The 19,702-nt window shown below is 42.6% G+C and overlaps 2 protein-coding genes across 2 annotated transcripts; one reads left to right on the forward strand and one right to left on the reverse strand.

Annotated features, from left to right (window-relative positions):
* Nucleotides 1–8,958: 8,958 nt before the first annotated feature.
* Nucleotides 8,959–12,303, forward strand: mmadhca (metabolism of cobalamin associated Da). The gene is made up of 8 exons (XM_068719727.1): nt 8,959–9,018; nt 9,490–9,534; nt 9,792–9,933; nt 10,171–10,388; nt 10,791–10,896; nt 11,046–11,164; nt 11,280–11,366; nt 11,454–12,303. Exons 2-8 carry the CDS (start codon nt 9,523–9,525, stop codon nt 11,670–11,672), a joined length of 903 nt encoding a protein of 300 aa, XP_068575828.1. The 5' UTR covers nt 8,959–9,018; nt 9,490–9,522; the 3' UTR covers nt 11,673–12,303.
* Nucleotides 12,304–13,574: 1,271 nt separating this feature from the next.
* On the reverse strand, nt 13,575–19,608 carry LOC137879080 (ly6/PLAUR domain-containing protein 6-like). Its single transcript, XM_068719653.1, has 5 exons — nt 19,570–19,608; nt 15,525–15,690; nt 14,599–14,697; nt 14,341–14,471; nt 13,575–14,254 (listed from the first exon to the last, which is right to left on the reverse strand). The coding sequence occupies exons 2-5, from the start codon at nt 15,640–15,642 to the stop codon at nt 14,066–14,068; spliced, it is 537 nt and encodes a 178-aa protein (XP_068575754.1). The 5' UTR covers nt 15,643–15,690; nt 19,570–19,608; the 3' UTR covers nt 13,575–14,065.
* Nucleotides 19,609–19,702: the final 94 nt, after the last annotated feature.

Genomic DNA, 19,702 nt, shown 5'->3' on the forward strand with positions numbered 1-19,702 from the left:
GTGTGTTCTTTTAGTGCTTCGTATCTGTTGAGCTCACCTAATTGTTGCCCAGGCAGATGGTTGGTTCCAATTAGGAGAGGCTGAGAATGTCACTGGTTATCAGGAGGAAGTAAGGTGGCAGCTTCCTATGAGGCTGCACATTTGTCTAATGATTATTTTTCCCCTTCAGCTTCAGTTCTTTTGCCTCAGTTTCATTAACATTCTTAGCCATGTTAGTGAGGTGGCTCTAGGGATGGCAGTGTTGGTCGGTCGGTCCACCGCTCGGATCCAGGCTGAAATATCTCAACAACTATTGAATGGATTGCCAGGAAATTTGGTCCAGACAATCATGGTGCCCAGAGGATGAATCCCTTTTTGATCTCTTGACTTTGCTTTCAGCAGGTCAAAGTTTTACCTATCCCGTAAAATATTTCAACATCTACTGGATGGATTTGCACTAAATTTGGTGCAGACATTCATGGTTCCCAGATGATGTAGTCGAGAAACGTTTGGGAGTCCTCTATCACCACCATGAGGTTGGCCTGTGTAATACGTTGGTTTATGACTGCATAAACTAATGACTTTTATATCAGCCTCATTTGTACTTGGTGGTTCTTGTGTGATTAATGCTTATTAGCAAGCGTTAGCATGCTAACGTTTGCTAACGCAATAAACCAAGACGATTGCAAACATTATACCTGGTAAAAGACAATGAATGAAGCCTTGGAAACATGAGCTTAAATCCTTTTATAAAGAAGTGGAATTATTCTTTACCCTAGAATTCTCTTAGACTTATTATTTGACCTGAAATGCAAACGTGTTGAAGACTGTAAGGTCCCTGCAACTCTTGACCTTTGAGAGATTTATCTTAGCTCATGTGATCACTCATTGTTTCGCAAAGGTGCTTTGCCCCTCGGCACGGTATCATGCTGCTCCGTGTAATTCAACCATGAAGAGTTAAATCAGCCCTGGGGTGCCTGATGTGTGATGAACTCATTTGGATCACCTCCAGCTGTCAGCTACGGTTATCCCAGTCTCCTGTGTAATAGTGTTAGTCAGTTTTCTGGAGGCTAACTTATGCATTTAATTGTTTTAGCGCTACCTGGTTGGTGCTGAGGGCAAATGTGTGTCAACGGATGCATTTCATACAGTCTTTCCTTCTCGCTGCAGAACCTCTCTGAACAAAACAAGAAGAATTATTTATTAGAAATAACACCGACATGCTTCCTTCCTGCCCTGATCCACCTATATGTTGCATAGGCTCTCTATTGTCTCAAAGCCCCATGTGGTCTATGTAGGTGGCTCACGGGCAGGATGGCGATCATCAGAGCGTGTGACAAAGCCAAAGAGACAGCTGACATGAACACATCAATACCCATTAGGCCTCACACTGTGAACTTGTTTAGCTTCTTGCTCTGATGTATATGCACCCTCTCATGACATTATTGTCTTGAGGAAAATGGTTTTTTTTCTGGTTTCTATAAGGAGCTCTTTCATCCTCCAACGGGTCGATAAACAGCAGCATTGTGCTCTGAGATTAGCTACTTCACCGCTGGGCATAGAGTGTGAAAACCCGTCCCCTCTATCAAACTGCGTTAGAGTCACGGGACCGTCGCCTTTTCGCACCGAGTTGCCACCCTCCCAGATGTGACAGGGACTATGATCTTCTGTTGTTTTGAATGGAAACTGAAAGCACAGGTTAGCAGGGCATTATGAGCCGCGGCATCGCCGAGCCCCATCCACACCCTTTGCGCACCATGCAGTCATCACAATGCCGTCTTGTGTCATTCAGCCTGAAGGTGGTGGATGGGGTTTCTCGCATTGGCACGGGTGGATGTTGTGCGACCACACTGAAACAATGCTGCGTTGTCATTGCTGCGTTCCTGACAGATTCCTGACAGATATCTCAAAACGGGAACCAGAACCATGTGTATGATTCAGTGTCACAGATTTATCAAGTCGTTTGAGCCACGTTAAGAAAGAAAATCATTTTGAGAAAAGATATAATATTAACAGAGACGAATAAAGTCATGATATTCTGAAGATAAGGGCTCAATATTTTTGGATTAAAGTCACAATATTTTGAGGAAAATGTAAAATTTGCTATTTTAAAATACAAATGGAATTCTAGTGTCCGTATCTTGAAACAACAAAATGATTTTATAAGATATCTGAAACATGTTAATTGAACAAACAGTATGACATGACTTTAATGTCTGAGCAAGGCGCCACGGTTCAGTTATGAAATGTGTTTATTTTGGGTGAACTGAGGCTTTAACTTTATGTGAAACAAGTTAGCTTTTTATTCCAGCTCTATTCCAAACATGTGCTTCAGAGGCTTTAATTGCAGTCGAGTATGAAGAAAATATGCCATAACCGCCAACATGTGGATAATCGCTTCATTAGTATTCAAGCTGTTCTTCCTGTATTCAGAGAGCATATAATACATACACAATTTAACAGAAGCTGGTACTCACCCGCCCCTTTATAAACACACTGAAGCCATGTTGTCTACTTTCATTTTCTTTGTGTATCAGACATGACAGAAGTTGGGTATTTTTACACACTTTTCAGAGAGCTTTTCCCCGTCGACGCCGCACACACTGCTGCCGTAATCCGAACAGACAGTGCTGTGAGACAGTGGCAAGGTTTTACGTGCCTTCAGAAATGTCACCCTTCCTCTGGTCGCCGGGAAATGATGAGCGCCGACACGCACTCACACACGCACACACACATGAGACGATGTAGAAGTTTTAGTTACACAAACATTTCTCGCGGGCTTAGCTGATTTGGAGGCAGCGGTAATCTCATTGGCTTGAGTTGAAATGTCAGCGGGTGGGACTGTCCAACTAAGAGGATGTTAGATTGAGGCCTGGTTAAAAGGCAAGAGATAAGAGACGGGGAAATAAGAAGTCCAGCACTGTTGCTTCAAACCGCAGACACACCGTCTGTTATAAATTATCCCGCTACTTCGCTTGGCTGACCTTCAAAGTTTCATCTTGCTGGAGTAGCTTCCGTGACCAAAGGCTCACGCTGACCTTCCAAGACCAGGGACGCTGTTCTCGTAACTGAATGAAAAATGATGTCATTGTATTTGTTATTCACATATTTTAAATGAACCCTTTGTGCAAAATAAGATGACCCAAGCTCATAGCAAGATCAAACTTTTTGGTCAGAGGAACTTTGGATTTGTTTAAGGGTTTACACATTACACATTAGCCAAGCTGGGGAACTCAAAATTAAGCTTATTTGCACTTCCTGATTTCATTTGACTGAATAAACTAATCACATTTACAGAGTAATTTCTGAGACTGGATGTGTCGTGATTTAATGAAAGTCTGTCAAGCGCAGACATTCCAGATGCCAGTAACATTTCGCAGGTATTAGTTCTGCTTGTGGTTGTTGTTTGAAGTCACACACACACAAACGCACACACAAATCATCGATCCATCCTGAGGTTTTTCAGAAGGAATCTGGTGGGAAAAGCAATTGAGGGAGGAGAGGCTTCGCTTCAGAGCGAAAGCGTGCAGCCGCTCTGAAAGTTTTTAATCTCTTACCAGGACGGTCAGACATACACGTGTAACCACATTTTCTATTTATAGCCGCTACTTCCATCTTCTCAAGCTGACGAGAGAAGAAACTGTGTTGGGAATATCATTTTAACCAGAATGCCGTTAGAGCACTTTGCTCCGTAGGCTCGCATTCATGATATGTAAAGATATGTAAAATGGCTTAAATGATCAGGGTGCCACAAGCTGGAGTGTTCTTATATGGAAACTGCGGAGTAATTATCTCCCTCATAATTACTACTCGCCTGAATTTTAATGAACCTCTTGCCGCATAAAGGAGCTGCTGCAGGTATGACGCCCGTGTTACTGAACAAAGTAAAAATTGAGCAAACAGTGATCAGGGATCTCAGGGATTCGCCAACATATCAGGATCTGCCATCAACTACCGTCAGTCACTAGGCGAGCGGCAGTTGGGGCCAGTGGTGCAGCTACACCCTGGGGCTCTTTACACATCTACATAATTTTATGCGCACAGTGCAACAGCAGACACACACCCACCGCTACCTCATTAGTGACTGCAGCCCCTCTAGGCTCACAACCGGGAAAAGGCCCTAATTGCACAGTTCAGCAGCACTGACAGCGCTCAGGGCGGTTTTTTTTTTTTTGGAACAAACTTCGACAAATGAGCATCAGGTGCGAGCACCTACCGTAATATTCTGTTATTCCCTGACCCCGGCTGTCACGGTTGTAACAGCCGAGTTGAGCTCATGCTAAGTCACTGGAACTTTCTGGGAGCACCGAGGGAACAAGTCAAGATGTTGGACTGATTAGGCGTCAGTCGCTTTGCGGAGCACAAGACCCGTTAAATAGTTTAAATGTTCTTCGAATAGCTCATTCGTAATTATGAATATAGCCTACAAGTGTGTTGTGTTGTAAAGCTGTGGTTACATTTATAAACCCGTGTATGGTTTCCATTTTGGATGGCAGTCCCGGCTTGACGGCCAGTCGGTGGACCGCTTTTGTCCAGAAGTGTAAAGCATGAATGTAATATTACATACGCAGCGTTTTACTGATCTGGTCGTATCATAGCGCATTCTGCAAACTAGCTTGATAGCCGCTATGCTAACGTACCTTTTTTGAGCTTTTGTAGTGTGTATGTATTTAGTTCCTATCCAGACAATAACGTATGTTTGCAGCCAACAGGAATTTAGCATCGCAAAAATGCTAGGCTATAAACAAACTGCACCATGGTCACCATGGTTATGATCGCGAGAACAAACGCAACTATAAACTAGTCGGCGAGATGACATTTTGTCGTCTTATTTAGCCACTCTTTAGCAACCGCCTTTAAATTTCACCAGTGGGATATTTACTGACTAATTGATGTCGAACAAAATGTTAAAATCGTTTAAATCACAGAATTTATTTCAGACTACTAACCAAAAACACATAAAAAAAAAAACATGCTAACCTGCTAAACATCAGCATGTTAGCATGCTGCCGGTAGCATTTGGCTCTAAGCACTGCTTTTCCTATATGGAGCCTCACAAAGCTGCTAGCATGCCTCTTCATGTTGAACCACCTTGCCAGTGTTTTGGTAATAATAATCAGCTGGCGTTCTTAGTTTTAATAAAACAGAAATCATCTCTGCAGTGGTTTATTGCACTTGCCCGAGCCTCTGTGCTACTTTCTTCAGATATTATCATACTTGCACCTGGTGCTTATTTGTTGAAATGGATTCCAAAATGCTCTGAGCGTTGTCAGTAGTGCTGAACTCTTCAATTATTTTCCACGTGCAAGCCTGGGGTACAGCCACTAATGAGGTAGCCCCGTTTTTGAGCCGTTATTCTGAATTCACATAATCATGCATGTTTCAGGAGGGGGGGGGGGTGTCATGCATTTTGCATCAGTGCCCGCTGTGACCATGTTCACCAACTTTGGTCAATCAGGGAAGAAAAATGGATATGAGGATTAATATTTAAAAGATTAACCCCATCAATGAAATCGGTTTACAGGGTAAGAACCTATAAATTGCTATCATTTTAAATATCCCACCCTAGAGAGCCGTAGATGTGGCCTTGATGGCGGTGATGCAGTGGCAGCAGAGATTTGATGAGTAAGAGCGTTTAAATGCCCTTGACAGGAAAAACACACAAAACACAACCCGGCAAGGTCATCGGATAATTATTGAGAGCTGGAGACCTGGAGAGATGAGGAAATGAATATGGTAATTGTCTTCCTGCTTGAACTTCAGCTAAAAGCCTCTTTATTTTCTGAAGTTCACGTCGATGTCATCATAACAGGGTGTAGCCTCGTAATGCATCTGAAAGTGTACATAAATACTTTGTCACAGGTATTGTCTTTGTCCTTCTCATTCGTAAATCCATGTGAAAATCAGGGGCTGCTGGGAAATGTAGACACCAACTTGCCCAAACATAAAGCAGTATGCTCATTATGAAAAATCATAAAATATAAGTAATAAAATGGAGAGAAATCCCCCTGTTTTTTGCCGTTTACCAAGATGCACAGACGCTTGAAGTGTTTCTCTTTATTCAGCTAAAAAAGCATCCACCGTGGTGTTAACAGGCAGTTGGTGGCCAGATGGTGATGCTCCGCAGCAGCTGAGACCCTGTAGACATGTGTCTGGCTGTTTAAATGATTAAAGATGTGACTGCTTAGTAGAAAAGAGACTTCTTGGAACCATCATAGCTCCAAATAAAATTATTGTTGCACACGGTTAATAGCAGGCCACCTCAAGGTGTCACTCAGAAAAAACCAGGACATTCTGATGTAGCATTTCAAAATTAAAGCCCTTCAAAATCTCATTCACGAGCCGACTTCAAATCACATTCGTGAGACAATTGGCAAGGAACTTAAAAGAGAACTTCAAAGAACTCTAAAGAACCTTTTTCAATTTTTGTTTTTGCAAATTGCGATAATCCAATAACTCAAACATGAATTAAGAACCCTTTAATATCCCAAAGAAACATATCACAAAACATGTAGAGCCATCCAATAGATAAAATGGTTCCTTAGTGGGCGATGGTTCTTCGTGGATCCACACAACCTTTTAAAGAACCTTGTCTGTGTGGAGCTACTGGCTGTAGCATCGTACTGGACCGACAAATATGAGAGTGGCATTGATCTCCACATCCAACAAGAAAGTAAATAAAAGGTACAGTTCCCAAGATTTCATCTTAAAGGATAATGCCACATTTCATTATTTTACACTTTTTGTATTTTGTTATTTCTCTCTCCTGATGAGTTTAAATAACCAATTGTAGGAGGGCAAACGTCAGTGCCATTGGGTCTAAGTTTCTAGTAGTGGCGAGGAACAAAACAAGAGGCCGCAGCCCACAGATATAAGGGATTTAAAGCTTTATACGTGAGCTCCGGGGTTCTAAATTGAAGTCGTGTGGAGGTGGTGGCAGGTGGGAAACCAAAACCTGTAACTCTGCAATCCTGATAGGTTTGTCCTCCTCAAATGCTGAGAGGAGATGGTATATAGACCGTTTAATGGCTCTCACTACGTCATTAGTTAAGGCAGTAAATAGAGTGCTGACACGAGCAGGTATAGCTCAGAATGTGTGGGAGGTTTTTTTTGACAGTGGATGAAATGTTAATAGAAAAGTGCTGATTCCAGACAAGATCCGATGTGGCCTGACAGCGCGGCGATATAAGACCAGGAGTGACTCATGGCTCTGTCTGGAGGTCTCAAGGCTGCGCTGCACTGAGGAATTCCACTCGCGAAAACCAGCCACATGCTGTCCAAAAAAAAAAGTATTTCACAGAAACAATTAGAGATCGATAGTGACGGATAGAGACTGATACTTCACGATTACTTTAAACTGAGTAATGGTAAGTGCATGCTGGTAAATAGGCTGAAAAATACTACCTAAATTGTGTCTATTTGCCCATTTCAAATTTGTACTATTCTTTGATATTTTACTAATTAACATTTAAACACAAGTCCAGGTTAATCGACGATGGAAACAAATGATAAGGCGCTGCTTTAATGTCACCCGAGCTGCGTATTATCTCACCACAGAGCAAGAGTGTTGAATTTCCACAACTGGTCTTGATTCATTCGATGCTTTTCACCTCCAAATAACAACTCTGTGGAGGGAGCCTGTGGTGAAGATTTAGTTTGGTAGCTGCTTTGGGATGCTGGCGCATATCTGTGTGTGTGTGTGTGTGTGTGTGTGTGTGTGTGTGTGTGTGTGTGTGTGTGTGTGTGTGTGTGTACATCCCACAGGGGCTCCGTCTAGGGTGGATGCTGCATTGCTGTTACAAATGATCCTGTGGGAGACTCGCTGACAGCCAAGCCCTGTGCGGTTCCACATGCCTCCTCCTCATCACACACACACACACACACACACACACACACACACACACACACACACACACACACACACGGGGTAAACTCCCACTGCACATACTGTCAGTTCAGAGAAAGTGTCAATCAGCTTGTCCGAGTCAGCTATAAAGAGACGTGTCCACGCCAGCAAAATGCACTTTTGCTGTCCTTGTCCTTCACGACTTCTGACAGCAAATATTACTGTTCCTTGACAATTCCTCTACTCTACTTTTTTTTTTAAACTTTATCGATCAAGGGAGGGGATTTTTTTTGCTGAGCATGTGTGCCGTTTCTTCTCAGTTTCATACCTGGAAACCACCCAGCACAAACACACTTGGTCTTTGATTCTGGACATTATTGAGAGGTTAGATAAGGTAACTTAAGTGGAAGTGTGATTAAAGTACTTTCCCTTGCCCAGGATGTCATAACTTACACGGAGGCCTGTCCACTGAAGCTGATATACTGTATATTGATATTCTATCTGACAGTTCAGGCCTGTGACGTCATCAGCCTCATCAATGCAGCTGAGCAATCAGCTGCCACACCTGGTTTCATAGTAAAACCGAAGGCTTGACACCACCAATATGTCTTCTTTGGTCGGACAGTACCATTATCATTAAGCTGGAATCTATAAATATCAACAAAAGTAAGTCTGAGTAACCCTTTTTTAATTTATTTTATCTCTGAACAGTGTTCAATTTTGCTTTTTAAAGCAAGCTGTAGAACAAATAACAATATGGGAGGCATGTCAACGTAATACAAACTTAAAATACTACAATTCATCTCCCAAATACCAACTAGCATGCTACTTATGAGGCCAACTTGCAATGTTAAACAGCGGCAGTACTGCTGCTGTTATCAAATCCTTGGTCGTGTAAACTTGCTGCCATCTTGTGGTGAAACATGGGAAAACACGGACCTTTTCATATCTGATATATAGCACCGCTACAATGGACAAATTATCGACTCAAAGTAGCACAATTCCACGCAGAGAATGGCGCACGTTGAATTATCTTTAAATAACCCCATTGTCTCTTACGTCACACTGAAATAGACGTTGCTATAACTGTTATGCAAACTGCGCATGACTTGGCTGTCCCTCATTGCTTCCCGTCGTTGTTTTCGCGATAGAGAAAGGGTCCATGGTAGAGTCGCGGACGTGCGATTTGACGGGTAAGAACAACATGTACTTTTCAAGATATAATCCCGTTAACATATGTATAGTTGTCCTTTTCTTTATCACGTTGTCGGCTGGTTTGTACACTCGTCATATCAAGCTATGAAATGTAAAATACTGCCTAAAAAGAGAAAGTGTCAAAGTATGCTATCAGCTGATCTATTCTATGTGTTAGCAAACAACTCGCTAACGCTAGTAGCTAGTTAGTTAGCTGTTTTTTGTTTGCTTTGAGACACATTTTGAGACGATGTACATCCGTTACAAGTTAAACGTCTTTGTTACTTGTGAAGCGAGTGTTTGACAGACTTGGACGATGCCCCGTGAAAGATTACATCATGTCAGCTAGCATGTGTGTTATATCTAACTCTGGTTAGCAAACTTCACGTTAGCTAGCTAAAGCTTGTTCTGTATTTAAAAAATACACACAGTTTGAGTTGTCCTCATTGCTGTTGTTTTTAATCCAACAGGTTAAAGTTAGAGGGAGAAGGAGACGAACCACAATGTCCAGTAGTGTAAGTTACGTAACACACTGCATCTAAAATACAGGCTGTTGCTTATAGTACAAATTACATGCAAAAGTGAATCAATTTGAACTTTTGATGAATCATTCAAATGCCAAATTTACCATCACATTTTAAGCGATTCCTAACAGTTAACATGGGTCTGCATGTTTACCTAAAACACACAAGTGTGTGTATCTGAGATAAGGTTACTGTTCCTTTCTTAAAATGCTTCCGGCTGCTAACAAATGCCTTTTGCTCCTATACAGGCGCTGTGCGGTCGAGGCAGGTTGGTTCTGTCTAAGACTGCCGGCCATCAAGCATTAGCTTCCCTTCGTGTCGGCAGAACCAGAACCTTCTCTGCTGCAAGCTCAGATGAGCCTTACATGACTGTATCACACACAGACTCAGGTGAGTCAAATAGTAAATGAATAAGTCAACAGTTACTGGTAAATGTGACCGTACTCTGATCTACATCTGACGGGAGCTCATGACTTATATTTCAGTTTTTTTAGTTCTGGCGCTGGTCTGTTGAATTGTTTCCTAAACAACGTGCAGAGAGAGACCAGTCAAACATGGCCTCAGACGATGTTCCAGGTAAACTGTAAATATAAAGCCACACTCGTGTCTTTGTCACGTCCCCTTCAGGCCCCAGGACCGTGTGGCCTGACGAGAACATGGGACCATTCGGACCTCAAGACCGGCGCTTTCAGTTACCGGGTAACGTCGGGTTCGACTGCCACCTGGAGGGCATGGAGGACCAGAAGAAGAGTCCGGTCCACCGGACGGTGCCGGACGTACTGGCGGCCCCGAGCTGCACAGAGAGGCACCAGTTCATACTGGCCCAGTTTGTTAATGAGTTCCAAGTGAGTTTTTGAATATTTTTTGTTTTATCTTGCAGCTACCAAAGAGGACACTGAGGTTATCTTGTTGTTTTTATGTATTTTTATTCATTTATTTGTGAATTTGACTTAACATTCTCTTGTACCTAGTGACCGTAGAACATTTAGATAGATTCTACTCTTGCCAGGTGTCTCATTATCAAGTGCAACACATGATATAAACAACTACTCCAAACAGTTTTGTACGCTGCATGTATCCAAATTTTCCTCTCGGGTATAATTTCCAAAGAAATTCATATTATCTGTCAGAATAAGTGATTTCCAGGTCTCAAAGCTGCTTTGTCAATGTGTGTGTGTGTGTGTGTGTGTGTGTGTGTGTGTGTGTGTGTGTGTGTGTGTGTGTGTGTGTGTGTGTGTGTTCATCAGGGAAACCTCGGTACCATCGACACAAGAGTCCATAAAGCTGAGCAGTACTTTAAGCAGACAGAGACAGACTGCTCCATAAATAACTGCCCTGAGCTGCTAAGGAAAGGTAATGGGGCCGTTATTCGGCATCGACACATCTTCTACAGTGACTCCTCATATCCTGAAGTAACAAAACTGTGTGTGTGTGTGTGTGTGTGTGTGTGTGTGTGTGTGTGTGTGTGTGTGTGTGTGTGTGTGTGTGCGTGTGCGTGTCAGATCTTGAGCTCATGTTCCCCTCGGCGCCCACCACCTCCATCACAGTTGTGACGGTCACACAGAATAACGGTCGGTGTGAGGAGGCAGCAGAGCAGGACAAAGACCAGCTGCTGCGCAAAGTGAGTCCTGTGACGTTGTATTACTGTAATCTAAGAGATGTGACGTTGTATTACTGTAATCTAAGAGATGTGACGTTGAAGCGGCTTACCGACGTGCGCTTTCTCCTAAATGCAGTTCGTGAGCGGAGCGAAGGAAATGTGCTTCGCTCTGTGGACTGCAGGCTACTGGGCCGACTTCATCGACCCGACAACAGGAGCAGCTGTGAGTTGCTCTGTTTGCAGAAGGGATTTCTTGCATTAACGGTGAATCGTCCTCCTTGTTTACATCGCCTCTTGTTCCCCCTGACAGTTCTTTGCATCTCCATCAAGTCAAACCAAACTGCGGACGGAGGAGGAACTAAGAGATCTGGGCTTCCACATCGAAGTGTCGGGCTCCTGCACAGTCATTCGCCACATCCTGAGAGGAACGCCTCAGTTTGTGGGGACCGTTTTCACCAACGCACCCGCTCACAGTTCTGCCATCGCGAGACTACAAGGACTTTCAAATGTGTTCGCTGATGAGGAATAGGCTTTTTTAAAAAACAAAAAAAATGTTTTCCAGAACGAAATCCAAGCGAGGCGTCTTATTTATGGTTTGAAGGAGCTTGGATGTCGTTAGTGTCGGCACACGGTCGCATCAGTGAAGGCTCGTGCAGAGTTTGTCGTACTGTAACAAGGACTTGACTGAGACTCTAAAGTAGACTTCGCTGCCGGTCAACCCGGCTCACCCTGCACTACATCGGGGAGAAACAAACTCAGGCCTTTCAACATGTAACATCTGCTGTTTGAAGAGTTCGTGGCCGATGTCACCCCTTCAGATGACGTCACTCGTCTGTGTTTTCTGATAATAGAGCCATGGATTTGAAATAGAAACGCAGATATCAGGTCGGAAAGTTTTCAAATAAGCGTGTGCAGTGTTGTTTTGTTTCCTCTTATGTTGCACAGAATGTAAAGGTGTGTGTGTGTGTGTGTGTGTGTGTGTGTGTGTGTGTGTGTGTGTGTGTGTGTGTGTGTGTGTGTGTGTGTGTGTGTGTGTGTGTGTGTGTGTGTGTGTGTGTGTGTGTGTGTGTGTGTGTGTGTGTGTGTGTGTGTACCGTTTGATTTGAATCACTACAGTTGTGATAGAGCTGCTGAGCCAATAAAGTGACTTCTCATCAGGCTCCAGTGACACCGTTTCCTGCAGCGGTCAGTGTGTGTGTGTGTGCTCCTTCACAGAAGTACACTGACAACTGAATTATCCAGACTCATATTTTAATTTTCACAATGAAGAGTTGCCTATACTTCTACGTGATAAAATATACAACAAAATAACCGTTTGAAAAAGAAAATGATGCAGTGGGGGAAGAAGTATTGAGATGTTTCACTTAAGTAAAAGTCCTGCATTCGAACTTGTACATAAGTATCAAGTATACTTCCAAGTACCGAAAGCAAAGGTACTTATGTAGAATGGCCAATTTCAGACTTATTTTTACAATATTGCCTCATAATTTGATGAACATGTACATTTTTAATCCTGCTGGGTAGTTTAATCTGTAATAATACATCACGGTGTGTTCGTTTTGTACTTTGTATTAATCCAAATTTGCAAAGTAACCTAATGAAATAATAGTTGTCGTGGAGTAAATTGTACAATATTTGCCTCAAAATGTAGGAGTAGAAGTATAAATATAAATTGCATGAAATGAAAATACTTCAATAACAAGTACCTTACAATTGTACATGAGCAGAGTACTACAGTGCATGTATTTTCCACCGCTGTCCAAATGAAGATCCAGTCGAGCAGACTTTGCGAGAGAAACGACCTTGTTGAAAATGGCTATCATGCATTTTCAAAGTTCCCAGACGTGTCAGCGGGGAGAACACACTGAACTGAGTCTGAAACAAATGTGGCGCTCGCAGACACATTTATACGAGATGTACTGCCTCAGCTGACATTTTTATTTTGATCATCTGTGAGCCTGAAGCCAGACACAATGAAAGCCGCTGCACCTACAGGGTGCAATGTTTCTGTCAAAAGATCCAGGAAGACATTTGTCTCACTGAGCATTTTATTGAATCTATAAAAAAATAACTGACTGCGTTTGTGCATGTGTGTGTGTGGTGTGTGTGTGTGTGTGTGTGTATACGGAAACAGTGGTGGTCTGTCTCCACCTAGTGGTTGATTAGATTTACTGCAGAGAGGCTGATTACTTCACCTTCGACTTGTCAGTCGTTGAGATCCAGAGAAAGTTAAAGACAACAAACATTCGTTAGTTTTCATTTTATTGAACAGACTCTGACTCTTTGTTTGGTGTCTCTTTGAGGTCTGCTTCCACACATTATCATCCTGCTATAAGAAAGTATTATTTTAATTTATTTGTTTATTTTTTTTTACATCTTTTTAATCTAAGTTGAAAAAAAAGAATTGTTAATTTTTGTCATATTTTTCACTGCTAATTTTATTGCTGATTCCAATGCATACTTGAAAGTCAATCAAATTGAATGTAAAAAAAAAAAAAAGCATTACTGATTTCCAGAGCATATAGTATTGACAAAACCTCAGAAAATACACACTAACATGGCGACATTAATACTGTTACAACTTAGCATAAATATATTAACAAAAAAGCTCCGGCAAATTGTAAAAATGTCAAAGAGGAGGAAGGGAAGGAAACCTAATTTGAAGGGAAGATTTTGCAGCAGTGACTGTCTTTGATTTGGTCAAACCTCACGTTAAAACAGTTAATTGCATTTCTGATCTTTCATGAGGGTTTGTGAAACATCTTCATGCAGTTCTAATATCTAATATCAGCTAGAAAAAAATCCAAAAAATACCATGATATTAGGAAATACATTTGTTATTGTTCTTCACCTTTAGCAAATGGTTCAGTTACACTAAAAGCGTCCTTAAGTTGAGTCCGACACGCACAGAGATGCAGAGTTTCAAACGTGTCCAGCTGTAAAGATGCCCATGATGATGATGATGATGATGATGATGAGGTAGCTCAGCGGTGCAGGAGGGAACCCTCTGCTGGAGCTGGCCAGAGGAGAAGTTGAGGAGAAGACGGAGCTGCTGGTATTCCTCGGCACCAGCACGTTACAGATGTTCCCTTCGCAGCAGGACGAGCACATCTGCCGGATGAGACTGAGACGTTGAGGAGACGTCCTACTGACTCCGTACAACATTCTTATCTCTTTTACACAACATGAACATGTACCTGGTGGCCGTTATCGGTGACACCAGCACAGCCGGTGAACAGACAGTCCTTCAGGGCCACGCAGCGCTTGGTCACAGACACACTGTTGCCATGATTATCCATCATGTGGAGCGTGCTGCAGTATCTGGCATCTGGAAGACACGGCACACCTTCACTTCTGGACTATTTTTTACTTCTGACAAAAAGCAAATGATCTTGTCTTTGTGGAAGTAAGTTTGCATTGAGCTCAGTGTAGCTGAAACAAATGAGGCGACGTACCTTTTGGACAGTAAACATCTGGCGCCCAGCGGTTACACTCGTAGTTGTCTGCGGCGTCTTCACACGTGAAGCACTTGAAGCCGCCAGGATGAGGTGTAGCTGTGGAGGACAGACGCACACACACACACACACACACACACACACACACACACACTTCAGTACTCTTAAGTTTGTGATGTCTGATCACGATATACAGGATTTGAATATGTATTAGGGTTTCACTGTTTGAAATAATGCACTATTTAAATATTAATTCAACCAAGCACTTCCCCCACGCCCACTCTCGACAGAAAGGCCTCGAGTGGCACCAGCGCTAAAGGGAAGACTTTAAAGGCTTTGCTGCAGGAAGTCTTTGTTAACAGTAATGGATAGACTGAAGAGGACAAAGAACCGCTCGAAGGACCTTACCAGTCCTCAGACAGCGATACTCGACTTGCACCGCAAAGGATGTGATGGCGGAGCTTCTCACGGAGAGTCCGCCGTTATAGCTGCTGTATATTGTTTGCGCTTGAGCGTGGAATGTGGTGAAACTGTACCTCTACCAAACCTGGGGGCAACCTCCGGGTCTGAAAGGTGAAGCCAAAGTGGAAGCGCCTTAAACCGGCATTCTTTCTAATGGCCAGCAGGGGGCGACGCCTTTAAAAAGAAGTCCGATTCTATAGAAGCCTATGAGAAAATGACTCTACTTCTCTCTTGATTCATTCCCTCAGTAAACATTGTAAACATGAGTTTATGGTCTCAATCTCTAGTTTCAAGTCTTCTTCAATACAGCGTGATGTCCATTTAGAGTCAAACAGACCATAAAGCAGGGTATGCTTTAGGGGCGGGGCTACACAGCGATTGACAGGCCGCTGCCACGCCGTTGTTCAGAGCTCAGTTGTACAGAAAGACACTAAGCCCAGTCGGCTGTTAGTTTTTTTTCCTACTTGAGGGATGCAGCAGGATGATGTCCGTCATGGAGAAGTCCCGTGACTGGACCGCTTTCAGCCAATCAGCAACGTTGGTCATTAGCAGCACCCAGGCCACCGTTGGCCAGGCCTCCATCTTTGGCCCAAAGTTCCTTCATGCACTTTGCGTTGGCCCTTTGAAACTCTGTGTGAGAGAAGGGGACCACGAGCAGCTGAAACAGGTGGTCTCAGATAAACCCCCAAGAGGAGCACCGTGACACATTTCAAATGAATATACATTTTTAAGAAGGACGCGTCTACGTCATAGTTTTGTAGCTGCAGTAAAGGCTAACATCTAATAATAGCAGGAATTATATAATCTATAAAAGTGATCAGCTGTGTGTGCCGCTCACACTGTGAGCTCGCTTCATTATTTAAACGTCAAAAGGAACCCCACCAGTCTGCAGACACAGGACAGGACGACATCTATTATAAATATCAACACTTCTGACATAAACATGAGTTGTGTTTCAATACCATACATCCCCATGCGGGGATTTAAACATTGGTCCTTGCTTGCCAGATGCTTTTTTCCAAATGTCACGCAACGGGTCATTTATTGATAAAACCGAGTCAACATGTGCATTGTCTTTTACTCCGACTCCTTCAAAGTGACATTTGTGATAAATATTATATTCCATTTCTGCCAATAAATCCCCCTCGATCCTGCACACCGTTCCTTGAAGAGGGGGCATTCCTGTTTAACAAATATGTGAGATGATATCTGAGTGGCCTTGGTTTATAAAGATTTAAAGCAGTATTTGTTTCAATGCCAAAAAAAAAGAAAGTCTCTTAATAGAAATGTAATGAATATTCTCAGGGCTTTGGTCCATGTTGACTTCTATGAGACAAACACAGGCTGTATGTGTATGTCTCGAGTCCTTTGATAACATCCAATAGTATTCAGCTACATTCCAAGAGGGACACTCTCTAACAAATGCTCTTCTTAAGATTCACTGAGACGTCAGTCAGGGAATTAGACACCAGATGACCTGGTTTTGCCCCTGATCTGAGATCAGTTGTGTTAGTTCAACGTTGAGTTCAGATGCCTCTTACTCCACTTTGTGTTTTTTCATCCCCAGGCATTGTGCTGGCTGTGTGGTTGTAAATGCTTGTTTTCTTAGCATTATGCATGCCCCAATAACATTGATCCGGGTCTTCGCTGCAGACTGAATAACCATACTGTGCTATGCTGTGCGCGGCATCCTCTAAAGGCTCGTTCAGCCACATCGAACGCCGTACGATAAAGACTTTTACACAATACTTAAGAGTAAAATCAAATGAGTTGGACTATAATTACTGTAATGAATCAATCTAATTATTTAATTGACTTATTGCTACATCTGTAGTCAATTCATATTAATCATTCTAGCTTCTCAAATGTAAAGATTTTCTGGTTTCATAGTGTTTTATGATATTAAACTGAATATCTTTGGACGGTTGCTTCAACAAAACAAGACATTTGGATAAGTGACGGACACTTTATAGACCGAATGATTCATGGATTTATGAGAAATTAAACATTTGAGACACAATACATGTGTAAAGACTTCTTTTGCTCATTAGTTTCTGTGCTAACTTGTTTGAATGGATTTTGAAATTGCAGTATTAAAACAATTTTATATGTTTTTCATTTTTAAATCCAGCTTGGACCGCAGATGTTGAGTTCTGGAAACGCGTCCTAATTAAATGATACGTTATTATGCGATACAATTCAGGGAAGTCTTTCAATCCACGGGTTTACATGCACTAAGCTGCTCCTCAGAGCCCCGGCGCTGTACTGTAGAGCTCATAATGATATTCTGTCAGCTGAAAGGAAAACTCGAGATCAGCTCTCCAGCTCTGAGCTGTGTGAGAGATGCCGGGCCTTGCCTGGAGTAAAACTTGGAGTGTGGGGGGGGGGGATTAGGCCCCCCTATTACAACTGGAGAGGGTTTATATCTCTCAGGGTTCAATCAGCACCGACCAGCTCCTTCGGGTCGCGGCGTCAAAAGAATCTGAAGGAGGGAAGGTTTTAAATCTTTCTGTCACCCCTGACAACGGGGGGATGAAGTTTGCAGATTGTGTAAAAGTTGATGTTCGCCGCATTAGAGGCATCCAAAAAGTTGTTCTGTGCTGTGATTTCGGCTCGGTGGTGATGCAGCCACCTGAACTTTAGCGTCACATTTTGTTCTTTTATCCACAGAAGAAGAAGAAGTACGTTTAGAATACCGTCTGACTCGTGACCCCGCCTGTGACCTCTTCATACCAGAGACAAGTCGGGTCCGTCTGCCGAGTCCGACGCTATGAATCAGTCTTCGCGAGTCCAGAGGTTAAGCTGTGTTTTCTGTAACTATACTACTTAAAGCATTCGTAAATATAGACCGGAATTGATAACATGACAAGTCAATGGAACAAAACAGCACTTTATTTCCAAGAAAGCACTGTTCAGGTAACACAAACTATTAACACGTCACACCTTGCGTCCCCAGGCGGTGCTACGCTGCATTCAAGTGCTGTCAGATCAAATTGATTTGTGGCTGAAAGACACACGAATGACCCAAAACCTTGTAAATATAACTGAGAAAGCCATCTCCATCCACCGATGGTTCTTGACTCGCTTTCCACGCTCCTATGGTGTTGCTTGGGTTTACCGCTGACTTACAGGAATATTTAAGGAATATGTTTATTAGACAACCTCGTCTCGCTCGGAAACCACTTTACGTGTTTCTGTTTGAAACTTAGAAAGTCAAGGAACACGTAAAGGTGCTAAAACAGAGAAATTGTTTAAAAACCCTGAGGCTTCCGCAGTTGTTGGAACCCATTCTGTCAAACTTGAATGCATCACACGCAAACATTGGCATCTTTTAGGAGAGAATGTGCTTGGGTTAGGCCCAACAGAGCCATGTTTATAATCATAAAGTGATCTCGACCTCCATGGATGGTGAAAAAAACCCCAATATGACACATGTGAACCAGACGAAGGATAATTGCTTTGATGCCGGTCATGCGTGTCAAAAGAATACAACATTTCAGTTCCACCGTGGGTTGCCTTTGAGGTTCAGCCGATATCCAGCAGCTCGGTCCTATCGACCAGACGCATGCGGCAGGAGCTTAGCTTCTGTCATACTGGCGCAGCTCATGTGCTCCACGTCCACACTGAGGTCGGACATACATGACTGCACCGGAGAAATTCCAGCAATCGCTGCTGGATTCTGCTGTTTGACACTTCACTGTTGACTGGAACACCTCAGTATTATTATGGTCTGCACAGACAACAGTGTAAAAATACTCTGTTACAAGTGATAGCAAGTAAGTAAAAGTGTGCATCAAACTGTGCTTAAAGTATCAAAACTGCAGCAGATGTCCCCTTCGTGTATCATTGTTAAAGCTGCAATTGTCAATTAAGGACAATCGTTTAGTCCACGAAATGTAAAGAAAACTGTATTTAAAAAGCATGAAAATCTTTTCATGATCTTCCCAGATTATCAAAATAGTTGTGAATCAGTTTTTGCTTTATACTATATTATTGTATTTCTATCACTGATGTTTTACTGTGTGAGCAGTATTTTGATGTCGAAGTTGGTGGAGGTGAAACTGTTAAGTAATGTATAGTATTGCGTAGTTTAGTCAATGACACTGCCTCATATAAACAGCACTTGTTTTTTTCTGCAAAAACCTGAATTTGCACTAAATGTAGTGGAGTGAAATGTAGCTACGGTATTTCCCTTTGAATTGTAGCGGCAGTAGACTCAATTATAAAGTAGAGGCAAATGGAAATAACACTGTAGGCCTATTTACATTATTTTTTTCATGAAAAAGCCTGTCATACAGAGTCCTAATGGACAACCACCATCATCACAATCGCATTTAAAACAGCTTCAGTACAAACATTACAGCATTAAAGTGCTTTTGAGGGGAATCACAATCCAAATCATCATCCTTAATTCATCTTAAATTAGCGCGCGTAATTACACCGATGCGTGACATACACACGCACTAACACCGACCTGACCGGTCCATTTTACTTCATAGTACTACTTACCCGCTGTATTGCCTCGATAAGTCCGCAGCAGACTTGCAGCGCAGATGGAAATCAGAGAAACTACTGCGCTGCTCAGAGGAGCTCAGGGAGGAGGGTGCCGCGACGTCACTGTTACGTCACGATTACTACTCCC

Source organism: Cebidichthys violaceus, unplaced genomic scaffold, assembly GCF_023349555.1.
Source record: "Cebidichthys violaceus isolate CVI_PGR_0920_01 unplaced genomic scaffold, fCebVio1.0.p SCAF_24, whole genome shotgun sequence".
Taxonomy (NCBI): domain Eukaryota; kingdom Metazoa; phylum Chordata; class Actinopteri; order Perciformes; family Stichaeidae; genus Cebidichthys; species Cebidichthys violaceus.

What these genes read in the sequence shown, in the direction of transcription:
- mmadhca (XM_068719727.1), top strand. An exon ending in CCCTGAGCTGCTAAGGAAAG is followed by an intron (nt 10,897 to 11,045) that starts GTAATGGGGCCG and finishes TGTGCGTGTCAG; the next exon opens with ATCTTGAGCTCATGTTCCCC. An exon ending in AAGACCAGCTGCTGCGCAAA is followed by an intron (nt 11,165 to 11,279) that starts GTGAGTCCTGTG and finishes TCCTAAATGCAG; the next exon opens with TTCGTGAGCGGAGCGAAGGA.
- LOC137879080 (XM_068719653.1), bottom strand. Translation starts at nt 15,642, where the DNA reads ATGGAGGCCTGGCCAACGGTGGCCTGGGTGCTGCTAATGACCAACGTT. An exon ending in CATCCTGCTGCATCCCTCAA is followed by an intron (nt 14,698 to 15,524) that starts GTAGGAAAAAAA and finishes TGTCCTCCACAG; the next exon opens with CTACACCTCATCCTGGCGGC. An exon ending in TCACCGATAACGGCCACCAG is followed by an intron (nt 14,255 to 14,340) that starts GTACATGTTCAT and finishes CTCATCCGGCAG; the next exon opens with ATGTGCTCGTCCTGCTGCGA.